The 16,834-nt window shown below is 37.1% G+C and overlaps 1 protein-coding gene across 6 annotated transcripts in view; it reads left to right on the forward strand.

The window, feature by feature from the left end:
* Positions 1-312: 312 nt before the first annotated feature.
* Positions 313-16,834, forward strand: part of agla (amylo-alpha-1, 6-glucosidase, 4-alpha-glucanotransferase a) — a 53,406-nt gene continuing 36,884 nt past the window's right edge. For 2 of the 6 annotated variants that reach the window (XM_055014309.1, XM_055014310.1), the window contains exons 1-6: positions 313-385; positions 4,512-4,638; positions 8,424-8,634; positions 9,727-9,786; positions 10,968-11,137; positions 12,516-12,719. In XM_055014309.1, the coding sequence (XP_054870284.1) occupies positions 4,551-4,638; positions 8,424-8,634; positions 9,727-9,786; positions 10,968-11,137; positions 12,516-12,719 (733 nt within the window). In that variant the 5' untranslated portion in view covers positions 313-385; positions 4,512-4,550. Of the gene's footprint in view, positions 386-618; positions 857-4,511; positions 4,639-8,423; positions 8,635-9,472; positions 9,494-9,726; positions 9,787-10,967; positions 11,138-12,515; positions 12,720-16,834 lie in introns of those variants that run through there. The other 4 variants (XM_055014313.1, XM_055014314.1, XM_055014312.1 and 1 more) reach the window with 3 other exon arrangements.

Genomic DNA, 16,834 nt, shown 5'->3' on the forward strand with positions numbered 1-16,834 from the left:
TATATATATATATATATATATATATATATCGTTTTTTACATGTATATATTGGAACTGTCTTTTATTTAGAATAATTTATTTAGAATAATTTTTTTCATTTTGTTTCGTTTATCAGTCCGATGATGAGCTTTTTGCATCAAAATTTCAGTCATAATGTGCACCAGCTAGTGTATGTTCTGGTTGACGGCTATTCTATTCTATTCTATTCTATTCTATTCATTAAAATAAAAGAACAAATTTTCTTCTTCTTTCTTTTTATATTTCGGCTTTATTCGTTGCATTACGGTAAAGACCACGCCCCCTGCTGTCCAGCCCCCCCCCCCCCCGCCCGGTACTCCGCAGACTGTTCTCCTGCTGCTGTGACGGACTGAAGACACACTAACAGGTGAGTGGAAGTTGACTTTTTGACGTGTTTTTGCATTACCTACCGTGTTGACGTGTGCTACAGTTGTAGCCCCCAGCTAGCCGCTGCTAGCTTGGAGGATAAACCGGTCGCTCCGTTAGCTAGCTAACGTTCAGAACCGGGAGTGTAACGTGACGCTTCTCACGGTGCTTATTGACATTTACACCCTAATATGGGAGAGCTAGCTGACAGTCGCTTTGGTTTACACAGTTACAGTGCCTTCTTCTAGCTTTCAAAGTACTCAATGTTCCCTTCTTGAAACGCTACGTTAAAATATAAATCCCAATTTGAAGTTTGATTGTCTCCGGTTTAAACCAGCAGTCGTTGTTTTCTTCAGTGAATTCTAGCTCGACGGCACCGCCCACCACTGTGCATTCTAATGGAGGCCGCTGCACGAAGAAAGTAATGAACCGCGACTTTATTAGCTTGCCTTATTAAAGTAAGCTCCCACTGGTAAGTTATACATATGCCGAATTATTAAGAAGTTCCTATCACATAACTCAGAGTTTAGTATTTTGTTTTATACTGAATGTAGATGTGCTTTTAAGCGACACAACTTTAAAGTTGCACGTTTTAAAATGGAGTATGGGGTGCAGCCACAGACAGGACGTCGCCGTGGAGGTTAAATGTCCACCGTCATCTCGATATGATTGTGTCTCCGTCGCTTTGTGTCGGTGTGAACTCGGTGTACCGGGCGGGCTGAAACAGTGGTGGGAGTTTTATAAATAGTGTGACATTAAAGGTTGGATTCCTGACCTTCTCCCGGTCGGACCGCAGCAGTGCGCAGACTCAGAGGGAGGCTCAGGGGGGTTCACTGACTCTGGATCCGTTAACCTGCTGCCTCCGGATCCTGCAGAACTGAACCCACAGCTCAGACAGAAGGGTTTGGACCTGTGTACATGTTAGCCTTTGATCAAACTCCTGCTAAAGTGCTGTGCAGGGGCCTCCAGGGGCCAATGACAGAGCTCCAGGGCCTGTGATTGTCAGATATTAGTGTAATTGTTTAATCACCATCCTCTAAAAGCTGCTCAGTTTCTGCTGAAGTGGAAATCAGTTGCAGGTCTTTAAATTCACCTTGTAAATAAGTTGATCAAACGTTGTGTGATAACCAGGAATGCAGTCAGTCATTGTGTGGATTTAATCCCACAGGAGGCTAAAATAGTCCTCAGCGTTTGATGTGTTATACACAATATCTGCTGTATAGTGGTATTATGGGATGTTCTGCAGTGTGTTAACCCTCCTGTTGTCTTCATTTACGGCACCAAAAAATATTGTTTCCTTGTCTGAAAAAAATCCAAAAATTCAGCGAAAAAAACCCCAAATCCCCCAAATTTGGCAAGAAAATTCTTGTAGTATAAATCTTCCAAAAAAATCCAAAAAATATCTAAAGTGATTCCATATATATCAGTAAAACTTCTAATATTTTCTTTAAGAACATTCACAAAAAAAATTCAAACAAAATCCAGCGAAATTTACTGGATTTTGGCCGATTTTTTTTGTGAATGTTCTTTAAAAAAAAAAAAAAAAAAAATTCCACCAGAATATGTTCAAACATTTCCCCAAAATGGTGAAAATGTGGACATCAGAAGTTTCACTGTGAAAATATTTATTTTTTCCACATTTTCAAACTTTAAAACGGGTCAATTTTGGCCCCTCAGGACGACATGAGGGTTAATGTTTGGTGGAGCCTCTTTTAACAGTTTAATACTCAATAAAGTAAAATATCTGCTGTAATTGTTTACTAGCCTTTGAAATATAGTAGAGTAAGAGTATAAAGTAGCAGAAAGTCACAGAAAAGTAGCTTGGAAGTGTACATTAGTATTTGAGTACTATTTTTTCCACTTGGCACTGACTATACTATATATGTCTGTCTATATATATGTATAGTTACATAATGCTATAAAAACTGAGAGTCTCGTAGGATTTACTGCAGCCAGAAATGAAACAGACATTTCTTTGTAATCACTTCGATTGCTCAGCTCAACTTTATTATTTATGCAGCAGCTACACAAGCGTTCACAGTAATCAATAAGAAGCAACTTAAATGTTTTGTTTTTAAAAAGTGAAAACCAAATAAAACAGTAGAAATGCAGTAACAGGACAGGTTTCATGTGTGCTATGCTGTGTCCAACAAGATGTGCATTTAAAGAGTTTTAACGCCTTTAGAAAAGTTCCTTTAGATCACCCACTGACCTCACGGTCTGAGGAGAGTTCATGTCCAGCATCAGTTTAGTTTATAGTCGGTGAATTATCAGATCTAACTTCCTCATATTCAGTCCCAGTGGTTTGCACAAAGCATGTCTCAACCCATGCATTGCCTAAAACTTTTTGCCGAACATTTAGCCCTTCTTGTCTTCATGTAAACTGTGATATTTGCTGTTCATGCCAGTTGAGTACCTAGCTGCTGAATGCTGTATTTGGGGTATGCGCTCATAATTTCCTCTTGCCTTTTGCATGTTTTCTTTGTTCAGCGACAATCACTTCAGAGGTCTGTTAGCTCTCTCAGGCTGCTGTAGAAAGCTGCATGCAGGCCTCTGATAGATGACAGGTATCCAGACCGGCTGCAGGTTGACACACTTCTGCAGGAGATTTCATCATCTGTTCCTTCAGAGTTTGAACTATTTACATTTGCAGTCTGACCCGTTTATCTGTACTTTGCTGATTGTTTCAACTGAGCATGTGAAAAATGAGCTTCTAGTCCAGGGTGGTCCAACATGCGGCCTACGGGCCAAAAGCGGGCCGCCAGAGGGTCCAATTTGGCTGATTTTGCAAAGGGTAAAAATTACAGAGAAGACATTAACTGTAAATTGTAAACTTGTAAAACGCTTGCGTTGTCAGTTTTTTGGGGGGCATTTGTTTCTCGCTTTTGTAATTTTTTCTCGTTTTTTGTTGTTTGTTTTTTGTCGCTTTGTAACTTTTTTGTCTTGTTTTTGTTTTGTTTTGTGTCGTTTGTCTCATTTTTTGTTGTTTTGTTTCTCGCTTTTGCCCTTTTGTGTCTCATTTTTGTAATATTTTGTCTTACTTTGTTGTCTTTTTGTCTTCTTTGTCTGACTTTTGTCGTATGTCATGTTTTTGCTGTTTTATTTCTCGTTTTTTCATTTTCTGTTTCCTTTTTGTCTCGCTTGTATTTTTTGTCTTATTTTTGTGATTTTGCTTTATTCTTTGTTTTGTGTATTGTTTTTGTCATGTGTTTTTTTGTCTCGCTTGTGTTGTTTATCTAATTTTTTGTCATTTTGTTTCTTGCTTTGCCATGTTGTGTCTCGTTTTTGTCATTTCGTGTCTCATTTTTCTAATGTTTTGTCTTGTGTATGTTGTTTTTTGTCCTGTTTTTTGTCTGACTGTCGTTTGTCTCATGTTTTTGTCATTTTGTGTTTCACTTTATTCTTAATTTTTTGTCTCGTTTTTGTGATTTTGTGTTTCATTTTTTGTAATGTTTTGTTGTTTTATGTCTTTTTGTGTCTTTGATCCTCCAGTAAATCCTCTCTGGTTCAGTTCCAGATGACTAAATGTTGTGTTCCTTTGTCAAAACTCTGATCTGGAAGTTGTAATGTGGAAATGATGAACTGAGGCTGAATGTTGATGAAACTGAATTTATTTTTCTACATAAATTTCAGGTTGTTCATATTGACTGCTAACTAACTACATAGCATTACAGCAGTAACATATTGGTGGTCCAGTTTTAATTTTTTAAGACATTCAGTGAAGGTCAGTGTCGTCTGTAAGGATAGCTTTGATGTTTGTTTCTAAACCTCAAACTGCAGCAACACATTACTATTAGGTTGTACCAACAGAACTACATACATACGAGTGGAAACTTCTGAAGACTCTGAATATGTTACTGCATGGAAGGTGTGTTCTGTCGGCCGTCACTCACATTAAAAGCACATCAGAGAAACATTACTCTATATGGAAGGAAGCTTTGAGGCTGGATTTTTCTGCTGGACGTCCCGATGCTACCTGAGGACAGTTTGAATGAAGCGCTAACATGCTTCCATCGCATCGCTCCAAGTCATTGGAAGCATCTCCTCGTGGTTAACTAGAAAATATGTGCTGTAGCTTGTCAGTGGGTGTTTCCTGTGTAGTAACATGTATTTTTCTGCGCTTACAGGAGGCGGGAATCAGTTCACTTTGGAGAGATCTTCTCATTATGTTGCCTCAACACTTGAAGCAGATCAGAGTTCTAATGCTTAACGACAAGGAAAACCTGGAAAGAACTTTGTTCAGACTAGAGCAAGGTAAGACTGCTGATTACTGAGTCTGTTGTAACGTAAGAATACAACAAACTCAACATTGATAATTAACCGTCGTGTCGTCCTGCAGGTCAAATTGACCCGTTTCAAAGTTTGAAAATGGAGAAAAAAATATATTTTCACAGTGAAACTTCTGACGTCCACATTTTCAACATTTTTAGGAAATCTTTGAACATTTTTTGGTGGAAAAAAAGAAATGTTGAAAATGTTTCTTAAGAACATTCACAGAAAAATCAACCAAAATCCAGCAAATTTTGCTGGATTTTGGTTGATTTTTTTGTTAATGTTCTTAAAGAAAATATTAGAAGTTTTACTGATATATATGGAATCACTTTAGGTATTTGTAGGATTTTGTGAGAAGATTTTTACTCATTTTTTGAAAATATTTACAAGAATTTTCTTGCAAAATTTGGTTGTTTTTTTTTTTTTTTTTTTAAATAAAACTTTTCAGGGAAACTTTTAAGGAATTATTGGAATTTTCTTCCTGAAGGTTTTGCAAATTTTCAGAAATTTGGGGAATTTTTTTGTTGAATGTTTGGATTTTTTTCAGACAAGGAAACAATATTTTTTGGTGCCTGTAAATGAGGACAACAGGAGGGTTAAAATCTAGTACACACAATGCTCAACCACTCTCTGTCTCGACATGTTTGTTCCTCACTTCCTGTATCAATCCTGCACTTAGAAATCCTCAGCAGCTGTTTGCTCTCTCCTAACAAGGACCAGAAAAGTAGATCACTCCAGTTCTTAGATCGCTACTGGCTTCCTGTCTGCCAGAGAATAGATTTTAAAGTCCTGCTGATGGTTTACTAAGCACTGAATGGTTTCGAGCTGATCTGCTGTCACTTTCTGAACCATGTGGACCTCTGAGGTCTTCAGGTCCTGGTCTGCTTCCAGTCCCTAGAGTTAGAACTAAACATGGTGAATCAGCGTTTACTTTTTATGCTCCACATATCTGGAACAAACTCCCTGAAAGCTGGAGGTCTGCTCCAACTCCCACTTCTTTTAACCCTCCTGTTGTCCTCATTTACAGGCACCAAAAAATATTGTTTCCTTGTCTGAAAAAAATCCCCAAATTCTGCAAAAAATGCCCAAATTTCTGAAAATTTGCAAAACTTTCAGGAAGAAAAGTCCAATAATTCCTTAAAAGTTTCCCTGAAAAGTTTTATTTAAAAAAAAATCCCCCAAATTTGGCAAGAAAATTCTTGTAAATATTTTCAAAAAATGAGTAAAAATCTTTCCAAAAATCCTAAAAATATCTAAAGTGATTCCATATATATCAGTAAAACTTCTAATATTTTCTTTAAGAACATTCACAAAAAAATCAACCAAAGTCCAGTAAAATTCACTGGATTTTGGTTGATTTTTATGTGAATGTTCTTAAGAAACATTTTTGACATTTCTTTTTTTCCACCAAAATATGTTCAAAGATTTCCCAAAAATGATGAAAATGTGGACATCAGAAGTTTCACTGTGAAAATATATATATTTTTCCACATTTTCAAACTTGAAAACGGGTCAGTTTTGACCTGCAGAACGACACGAGGGTTAAATCACAGCTCAAGGCTTTTCTGTTTGCCACTGTTTTCCTATTATAGCTTATTTTAAATTGTTTTAAATGCAAATTGTAATTAGATTTTTCTAAATATATTTCTAATTTTCCTGTTCTTTTCTATGTTTTATTACATTCATCATTTAATTGTGCTTTTTATGCTTGTCTGAAGTTTCCAATGTTTTTAATGTTTTCATGTAAAGCACAATGAGTTGCCCTCGTGTATGAAATGTTCTCTACAAATACGGCTGTTTGCTCTCTCAGCTTCAGATTCCTGGAGAATCCCACAACGCTCACACACTGCGTGGCATTAGCCAAAAAACATCAGTCTTGTTGGTTCTCTGGAGCCTTGTCTATATTTAGTCCAGTTTAACCTATCAGGTTCAGAGTGCTGTAAATGTCAAATGTTCCACTTCTCCCTTCACGTCTCTGAACCAGAACACTCTACTACTGCTGTATGATGTCCTGATCATCCAGTCAGACTGGACTTACTGGGAAATGTACTCCAGCTTTACAGCAGGGTGTCTGAAATGCTTCTTTGTCAAAGTGCTATCCTGTACTATTTCACTATTGCTTGGAGAGTGACGAGGAGGTGTACAGCGAGCTTGTTGAACATTTACTGGTTGAGTTTGACTGTTTGAAATGAAAATTTGGATTATTATTCCAGATGGTTACAATGATCCAAAACAACTGTGATCCAGTTTGGATTGTCAAACCAATAGAATCGAAACGGTCATTCATAATGTCTGCAATTACATCTTGGCTGGTCGTAATTCCAGTTTGAGATATCCACAACGACATTTGCACTAATTTACTCTTCATCAAAGATCAGAAACGACAACTAAGATATGTTGAACTGAGGTGAATTAAAGACATCTTGAAGTGGAATAATCACTGGTGGAAATCAAACTGTTTACTTCTGAAACTGATCAGAAAATAGCTGCAGGTATCTGGAATTTACATGACGGAAATCAGCAGGTGAATTTTACACAATGAAACCCCATACACATGAACAGAAAAAGTGACGTAATTTGTCCATAAATTACAATGTGGATATCTGAAAAGGTCTTTTTGTCTCTGATGGACTGAATTACAGGTAAATATTAGGTGTGGAAACAGTCGGCCACAGTGAGTGAGTCATTATGCTAAAAAGCTTCCCAGCAAGTGATAACTCATCTAAAACCAGAGATGGAGAGAATCTGAGCCCAGATGTCACGCCAAATTATTATGACGCACCCAACCTGAACTAAGCAACTGTGGCAGGGATGAAAAAAACAAACTAAATAGAAGTTTTTTAAAAGACGGAGAGAGAAAAGTTGGTAGGGGAAAGCACTGTAGGCGGCAGGACAACCATCCTCAGTCAAAACAGTCAATGTGGGAAAACCCTGACATCTAGAAACCCTTTCATGAATCATCACACTCCATGTTGAATCTTTTTTTTTGGAGAATTTCTACAAAAGAGTAGTAATTTTGTGATATTTTGAAAAGCTAAAATCTGCCTCTCCGCAGCGTTACCACAATGTTGGCTAATGCAGTAGAATCGCATTGTAGAAATTAAACTGGATTTTAAATACACAACAGAATAAAACTTTAACCCTCCTGTTGTCTTCATTTACAGACACCAAAAAATATTGTTTCCTTGTCTGAAAAAAATCCAAAAATTCAGCAAAAAAAATCCCCAAATTTCTGAAAATTTGCAAAACCTTCAGGAAGAAAATTCCAGTAATTCCTTAAAAGTTTCCCTTAAAAGTTTTATTTAAAAAAAAAAAAAAAAAAAAAAAAATCCCCCAAATTTGGCAAGAAAATTCTTGTAAATATTTTCAAAAAATTAGTAAAAATCTTCCCAAAAAAATCCTAAAAATATTTAAAGTGATTCCATATATATCAATAAAACTTCTGATATTTTCTTTAAGAACATTCATAAAAAAAATCAACCAAAGTCCAGCGAAATTTGCTGGATTTTGGTTGATTTTTTTGTGAATGTTCTTAAGAAACATTTTAAACATTTCTTTTTTTCCACCAAAAAATGTTCAAAGATTTCCCAAAAATGTTAAAAATGTGGACGTCAGAAGTTTCACTGTGAAAATAAATTTTTTTTCCCACATTTTCAAACTTTAAAACAGATCAGTTTTACCCGCAGGACGACACGAGGGTTAACACAGGATGAAAATAGTGAGGGATTTTCCAAACATAATGCATCCTTTGTGTTGTGCCTCCTCAGGTTTTGAGCTGCAGTTCCGTCTGGGTCCCAGCCTGCAGGGGAGGAGGGTTATGGTCCACACCAACTACCCTCTAGAAGGACACAAATTCGATCGAAACAACTTTCGTGTTTTGGCTTGGAACTACCCAACAGGAAGAGAGGATGACTCGGATAAGTACTGCTCTCTGGAGCTCAAGATCGCTGGGTCCTATCAGTACTACTTTGGATATGCGTAAGAACCTCTAAGCAATGGTTTCCTACATTTATGACTTCACAGTTTAGTTATTGTGTAGTTAGCTGGGTCAATACATTTTTGTGGGACTTTTTGTATCATAGTCAACATTTTTGCTGTTTTTATGTGGCATTTTAGAGAAAGATTCTTCTAAATATTATATATCCAACTGATTTCTACAGATATTGTAGTAAACCTGTTGACTACTTTATATTAAATAAGTCAGAAAGCCTTGGAGTCTGGCCAGTCTTTTCTTCAGCAGGAAATGACATCATGTGGAGCAGGTCATGTGATCTGGAATTAACACACTTCCTGGAGAGGTGTTTTTGTAATGGGGAACTTAGTGGAAAGGGATTTAATTTGTGATTTTACATATAAAATTTGATATATTGCCAGAAAAGAAATATCTGTCATGATTATCTCAACTTAATAAAAAGAATGCAATCCAATAATGAATAAACTCATTTTATTACTGTTTAGCTCATTAGAAGGTGGTTGTTATTAAATTCAGACGGTTATTTAGTTGATATTTTAGTGATATCCAGTCATTTTTTATTATTAAGTGATTGCTTCTATAATAAATAATTGTGGAATTTGTAAAGATGTGATCATAATGAACATAAAAACTTTATTTTTTTTTTACTTTTAATGAAGATGTATGCAGATCTATCCCATGGACTTCAGAAGTCCCTCAGTTATAGATTGACCCAGTTGTTTAATTTAGAATTATGTAACAGTGATATAAATGCAAATGACATCGCTTGTCATGATCTTCTTGTTAATTAAAGTGTAGAATACTGCACCGCTAATACCATCATGTGTGACGTTTTAATTTCAGCACGGTTTCTAAAGACTCGGCGTAAGTTGTTTCGAACGTGCACGGTTGAACGTCTGAACATCCGTCGGTAGTATAACTCTGAGAAGTGTTCCTCTGTCTCATCTTTAATTCTTCAGTGATGATCATTGATCATTTTTCCTCATGTTTCCAAGTTTTACACCAGCATTGAAAACTTAATTAACTTCTTAAATAACATCTGAATCGATGGTCTTTGTATTTTGTATTTTTTGTATTTTCACCTGGTATTAAAATAGGTTGCTGTTACGTAGATTCTGGCTGCAGTTTGATCTGATCTCACTCAGTAGCTTATTTAGGTGAGGTGCCTGCCATCCCAGGAAAGCAAAGAAATGCTGCTGTATGGGCTTGGTGTTAATTTTATTTCTCCTAACTGCTAACATCTCTGCTGCTAACTGAACTGAACAGAATGCATGTTACTACCAGGTGTAAATTAGGACTGCATGATTTATTGTTTCTGCATTTCAAATCAATGAGTGACAAACATGAGGGTGCAATTAACAGAATATTAATCAAAGAACACAATTTTGACTTCACACGATGAAATTAACATGATCGACTGTAGTATTGAGGTTTAAAATGCTCTGCTCAGAGGAAACATTCCCTGTAGGTAAAATCACTTGGTTTCTACTCTGGTAAATCTGACATTAGAACCTCTAATTCCTCTCTTTTTAACCCTCGTGTTGTCCTGCGGGTCAAAATTGACCCGTTTTAAAGTTTGAAAATGTGGAAAACATATGTTTTCACAGTGAAACTTCTGATGTTCACATTTTCATCATTTTTGAGAAATCTCTGAGCATTTTTTGGTGGAAAAAAAAATGTTAAAAATGTTTCTTAAGAACATTCACCAAAAATCAACCAAAATCCAGCGAAATTCACTGGATTTTGGTTGGTGTTTGGTTGGTGAATTGTGTTTGGTTGGTTCCAAGAATTCCTTAAATGTTTACCTTAAAAGTTTTATTAAAAAATCCAGCAAATTTGGCAAGAAAATTCTTGTAAATATTTTCAAAAAATGAGTAAAAATCATCCAAAAAAATCCTAAAAATATCTAAATATATATATAATATTCCATATATATCAGTAAAACTTCTAACATTTTCTTAAGAACATTCAGATAAAAATCGACCAAAATCCTGTGAAATTCGCTGGATTTTGGTAGATTTTTTTTGTGAATGTTCTTAAGAAACATTTTTAACATTTTTTTTCCACCAGAAAATGTTCAAAGATTTCCCAAAAATGTTGAAAATGCGGACATCAGACGTTTCACTGTGAAAATATATTTTTTCCAGATTTTCAAGCTTTAAAACGGATCAATTTTGTTCCACAGAATGACACGAGGGTTAAGTCTTACCTCTGTTTATTTTTATATGCAAGGTTGATTAACAGAAAATGAACTGAACCTTGCTACGACCTTCCCTATTGTTTTTTATAGCGCTCTGTCTGTGATGTATTTATGCTGAATTAGGCCCTTTTCCCACAGAGACATTGAGCGTTCAGGAGGAGGCTACATCGTCGTCGACCCCGTCCTTCGTGTCGGCGCAGACAACCACGTCCTGCCGTTGGACTGTATCACCATCCAGACCTACCTGTCCAAATGTCTGGGACACCTGGATGACTGGCCGGATAGGCTGAGGGTGGCCAAGGAGACAGGTGGGTTAAAGTAAAGGACTAGAATCTGTTAATCTTTATGGAGCCCATAGTTACTCCGCCAAGGAACGCCGAAGTTCTGTGACAATCAGCGTACGTTTGTCTGTGAATCTGTCTGTCTGTCTGTGTGCAACATCACTCAAAAACAGACCAATGGATTTGGATGAAATTTTCAGGAGAAGTCTTGAATGACACAAGCACCACCTCATTAAATGTCCACAGTGATGCAGATTATAGTCTGGATCCACAGCTTTGTTAAGGATTTCCCATTACCAGATATAGCTGCCGGCACGGCGTCGCTGTAACCATGACAACAAGTGAACACTGTGTCAGTTACCTGCTAATGATCACATGATTGCGATCCTACTACAAATTGACTGATTTATCAGTTGGAAATCATCCAAGGAACCAATGATTAAACTGTGGGCTGTTTCTGAGTCCCGCTACATATTTAGGTCATGTATGTAGCAAACCCCAGCCAGACAATGGTGAAGCTCCTGGTGGTTCACAAAGCCTTGAAGTTCAGCCGTCAGCCTTATTTTAAAAACAAATTCACCTTCTGTCCTTCCCTCCTTTCTTCAGGAAACACCATCAGAGCTTGTCTCCATTCCAGCTGCTTCTAAGTTCAGACACATCGTTTACTAGACAGCAACAGCTGGAACTGTTTTCTTTCATCTTTACGGGAATTTTAGGACTTTTCAGCAGCGTCTTCATCATGTCAAGAAACCGCTTCTTAGATAAACACTTTCTGTGCCCCTGGAATGGTGACAAAATAAAAGTCTGTAACATTAAAAATGCACCTTCAAAATAAAAGCCTGGAAGGAACGGTTATTTTAACAGTAGCAAAACAAAGGTTTGCCGAAAGTGATGAACTGATCAACAGACCTTTATAAGAGTAATTTACATGCAATTCGGTATCCAAACATAACGTGCACATGCCTGTGCTCAGCACAAGATCATTTTTTATTTAACATTTCGCCCATCAGAAATTAAACGTCAACTGAGCAGCCTTGGAGGAGGACTGCGCTCTCTGAGGGCTTTTCTAGTAGTTTTTGTTTTTATCCTTGTTTTATTTTTGTTGTGAAGCACCTTGTGATTTTATATCTGTGAAAGGTGCTATAGAAATAAATATTACTGAATTATTGTGGTATGTGCTTATTGACAAAGAGTTTAGAACTTCCTTTTTAGAAAGAAAAAGACCGTGTAGAGACAGGCAGCTGCTCTGTGCTATTTTAGTCTGAACCCAAATGAATATTACCCCGACTTGTGTATATATCTGTGCATGTAGGTTTGTTGTCACACAGACATGGTGGTTTTTGTGTGGTGACATTAGGATGTTAGTAGTATTAAACAGAATAACGTATTTGAATTTCTCTTCCAGGGTACAACATGATCCACTTCACTCCCCTGCAGACTCTGGGAGAGTCCAGGTCCTGCTACTCTCTAGCTGACCAGCTGAGCTTCAACCCTGATTTCAGTCCGGAGGGTCAGAGCTACAGCTGGGAGGACGTGGGGACACTAGTGGAGAAGCTGAGGACGGAGTGGAACATGCTGTGTATTACCGACGTGGTGTACAATCATACTGGTGAGTGCTTACAGCGTGTATTTATGGATTCAAGCTGATCCAAGGAAACTTCTAAGACCACCTCTGTAGGACTTAGTTTTTTACTGTTTCGCTTCATAGCTCTGTGGTGCTGTTTAGGGGCATCTGATAATATCGGCCCATCGATATTATCGGCCCGATATTAGCATTAAAATGTAATATCAGTCAATATCGTTGTCGTATTTTATACCTATCATGAAAACCGATAAAATAATGCTTGGATTTCACCGACAGTTTTCTAAATTGTACAGTATAGCTGCCACATTGGAATAGATTCATAGAGGGAGGGAGAGTGGGAACTGTTGTTAAAGACAGTTAATACAAACAAAGGCATTTTTTCCATAAGTTCAGTTGAAGTAGTTTTCTTATTTTACAGACAATGTTTCCATCTGAAAGCCTTGCTGCATCTGAGAATGCATCCAATGGAGCATCACAATAAATTGAGGCATGATGTGTTAATTCCACCACAGGAGATATGTGATGTTACCTAGAATTAGTTCAACAGCCCACAGATATCGGTATCGGTTGATATTGGAATCAGAAATTGAGAGTTGGACAATATCGGTTATTGGCAGAAAAGCCAACATCGGACATCCCTCGTGCTGTTTTATTATCGTCCGTTTGTACTCAGTTCCTTTTATTGCCCGTCTGCCAGGCACAGTTTTAAGAGGATGGTTAAACATTTTAAGCCAATTACGAGATGGCGGTTTGTTAATTTCTTTGCATGAAACTGGGACACAGCCTCTGATTGGTCGACAAAGTATGAGCACAGCCTCTTTTTCGTTGACAGCTTGTGAATGGCTTACAATTAAAGTAACTGCAGCATGGAAAATGGATAAAGATATCACATTTATTTTTTACTTGCTTTCACAGGTGTTAATGCCAACTCTGATTTGGATTATTTAATAACTGTTTCAGTAATTTTTCAAACAAAACTGTTCTGTCTGAACTCTCAAAGGGGGTCATTAGATCTTTGTCTCATATGAGATTAAAACATTATCTGGATTGTTGGGAGGATAAATTCAGAAATCTGTAAATGTCACTCGAACTTAGAGAAAATGTGTGTAGATGTGTTTTTGGCATTTTATAGACCAAACAGTTAATCAGTTAATGAAGAAAATAATCTGGAAAGTCATAATGAATTAATTATATCCTCTATCTGTTGGTTTCAGCATTATATGAACCATCTGAACTGAAAGCCCCACGTGCATAAGCAAAAAAATACTTACAATAATATAAGATTGTATTAGACTTCTTTTCAGAACATAACTTGTCCACTAAAGGGCAGTTTCAACAGCTGTCCATGATTTTACTGGCAATACAGGCTTTAAATAGAATACATGTTCTGTTTTTTGTAGCTCTGATCCAGATACAATCAAAGTGCTGAACATGAGCCAACAGTAGTCCATGAGCTGTTCCTTCACAGTTCATTAACCTCCTTCTACACAGACATGGTATTTACATCGATCTGTCTGACAAGAGTCAGATAAAAACTCAGTAAAGTCAACTTTTTTTGATCCCTAAAACAAACTGGATCCTTGAAAAAAGTACACCAAGTTTACCAAGGCACATCAACAAACAAACAAAAAGACACAGACATTTGATTTTGTGGAAAACACAATGATCAGAATTAGAGAACAACAATGACTGTAGCATGGAGGAAGATTGCAAATGCATTTTCTAAAAGTTACAACAGTCAACAATTAGTATCAAGTGTACATGCTGTAGTGGTGGATGGATAAGTAGGTGAATATGTAGATAGATAGATACTTTATTGATCCTGAGAGGAAGTCAAGCTTTAAATGACATCTGTGGCCACACTAGTCTCTCACTCTGCTCTGGTGTGATTTTTGTCCACCCTTCTTCCAGTCTCTGCCACAGTTCGATGACTTCAGTGGGTTTCTGGGTCACAACTTTGTTACCAAGGATTCTCCAGAGGTTCTCTGTTGGGTTTAGATTAGGACTCTTGGCTGGCCATTTCATTATTTCAATGTTTTCAGGTTCAAGGAGCTACTTTACCTGAATTGCTGTGACAGGCAGCTTGTCCTGTGTGAAAACTGCTGTCTGATTGGATGATGAACACAGGGAAGGAACCACATGTTATTGAAGAAGATTCTAATAAATATTAGCATATACTTGGGGCCAAACATTCCCCAAACCATGATACTTCCTCCTCTACCTTCCACTGACGTCTTTACAAACTTGGATTTCAGTCTTTCGTCAGTTTGACGACGAACATAATGTTTCCCATCGAACCCAAATAAATTAAACTTGCTTTGGACCAGTTCTCCTCTGTCTACACAACATACTCCTCAGCAGGGTTCGTCTAGCCCTTTGATTCTTTCTGCTAATGAGAGGTTTGGTCGAGATACTATGACAAGACAGATCCTTTCCCTTTTTCAGTGCTGAACTGGCAGCAATTCCAGCTGCAGCATTGAACCGATTGCCCATTGAGATCCTGTCTTGCATTTGTCTTTCATGAACGACCAGCCTTCTTGGGGGACTTTAAGGACTTTGTAAAGATGCAGTATGCCAGAAATTACACATTTGGAACGAGCAGCTTCTCTTGTGATGGCCAACAAGGGTCGGTGCTGGGGCCACTGCTTTTCAGTTTATTTATAAATGATCTACCAAGTTGTTGTCCACCAAATGTGGTCTGTCAAATGTATGCTGATGATGCAGTGTTGTTTGTTCATGCAAAAGATAAAAAGCAAGCTGCCCAAGAGCTGACAGTTGCTATGAGTAAAGTCTTTAAATGGCTTGATAGTTCTCAATTACATCTTAACGTCTCTAAGACTGTGTGTATGTACTTTTCCAAAAAGATAACTGGAGAAATCGATCCTAATATCTATGTACAAGGCCAAACAATTAAAGTGGTACAAGAATTTAAATACTTAGGAATTATTTTAGATTCACAATTTCGTTTTAAACAACAGGTGAGGAAGATTACTAAAAGGATGAAATTTAACTTGTCCAATTTTAGATTTATTCGGAACAATTTATCTTTGGAATCAGCTAAACTATATTTTGATGCAATGATTATGCCCCACATGTTGTACTGTATAACGAGTTGGGCAATGGCCTGCAAAACAACCATAAAACCTATCGTAACAGTTTATAAACAAGCCTTAAAGGTTCTAGATAAAAAACCAAAAATGTATCATTATTGTCATATTCTTAAGAAATATGAGCAATTAAACTTGGATAACATTATAAAATACGCTGATTCTGTTCTGCTTTACAAAATTTTTCATGGCCAAGCTCCCCCTCTGCTACAAGAATTTGTCAAGAAAAATTCCAGCAGATCAACCAGAGCAGGCTCTAGAGGTAATTGTGTTGTACCTTTTAGGAAAAGTGCTTTTGGGCGGTCAGTTTTCTCTTTTCGTGCATCACAAACCTGGAATACTATACCAAGTGCCATTCGTGAACAACCACACCTCACCTCATTTACTAAACATCTCAAAGCATGGCTATTAGAAAATCAGATCTGTGATCATAATACCGTGTAAATTTGTTCGCCATTGATTGGGTTCATCCCTGAAGACTCTGTGTAATTTGTTTTAAATGTGTAGATGTGGGCTTCGTGCAATATAACCATGTGTAATAGTGCTTAAGGATTATGAGCGATGGTGATAATGGGATATGTGCAATCGTGTTAGATGGGACATGTATAGGGTAATTATATGTTATGTAGATGGGGATATGTGCAATAGTGACTAAGAGAAATGTGCAATATTATTATGTGCAATAGTGGCAATGGGAAATGTGCAATACAATTAAATGTAATAGTGTCAGAGGGATATATATAGCGGACCCTTATGTTATAGTGACAGAGGGATAAGTGTAGTATGACAATGTGCAATAATGGAGAGGGATATGTGCAATAGCAACAAAGAGATATTTGCAATATAATCATGTGTAAATGTTAATTAGTGGTTGGTAGCTGCCTCAATATCTCAGCTTTTGTCTATGTCCACTAAGTGTGTTTTTTTTTTGTTTGTTTTTTTTAATATATATGTTTTTGTTCAGTTATGGTCTTATGATGTTCTCTAATTTTGATCTGCCAATGGGACTTGAGACGGAAATTAGCTGTATGG

The sequence above is a fragment of the Amphiprion ocellaris genome, chromosome 10, assembly GCF_022539595.1.
Source record: "Amphiprion ocellaris isolate individual 3 ecotype Okinawa chromosome 10, ASM2253959v1, whole genome shotgun sequence".
In the NCBI taxonomy this organism is placed as follows: Eukaryota; Metazoa; Chordata; class Actinopteri; family Pomacentridae; genus Amphiprion; species Amphiprion ocellaris.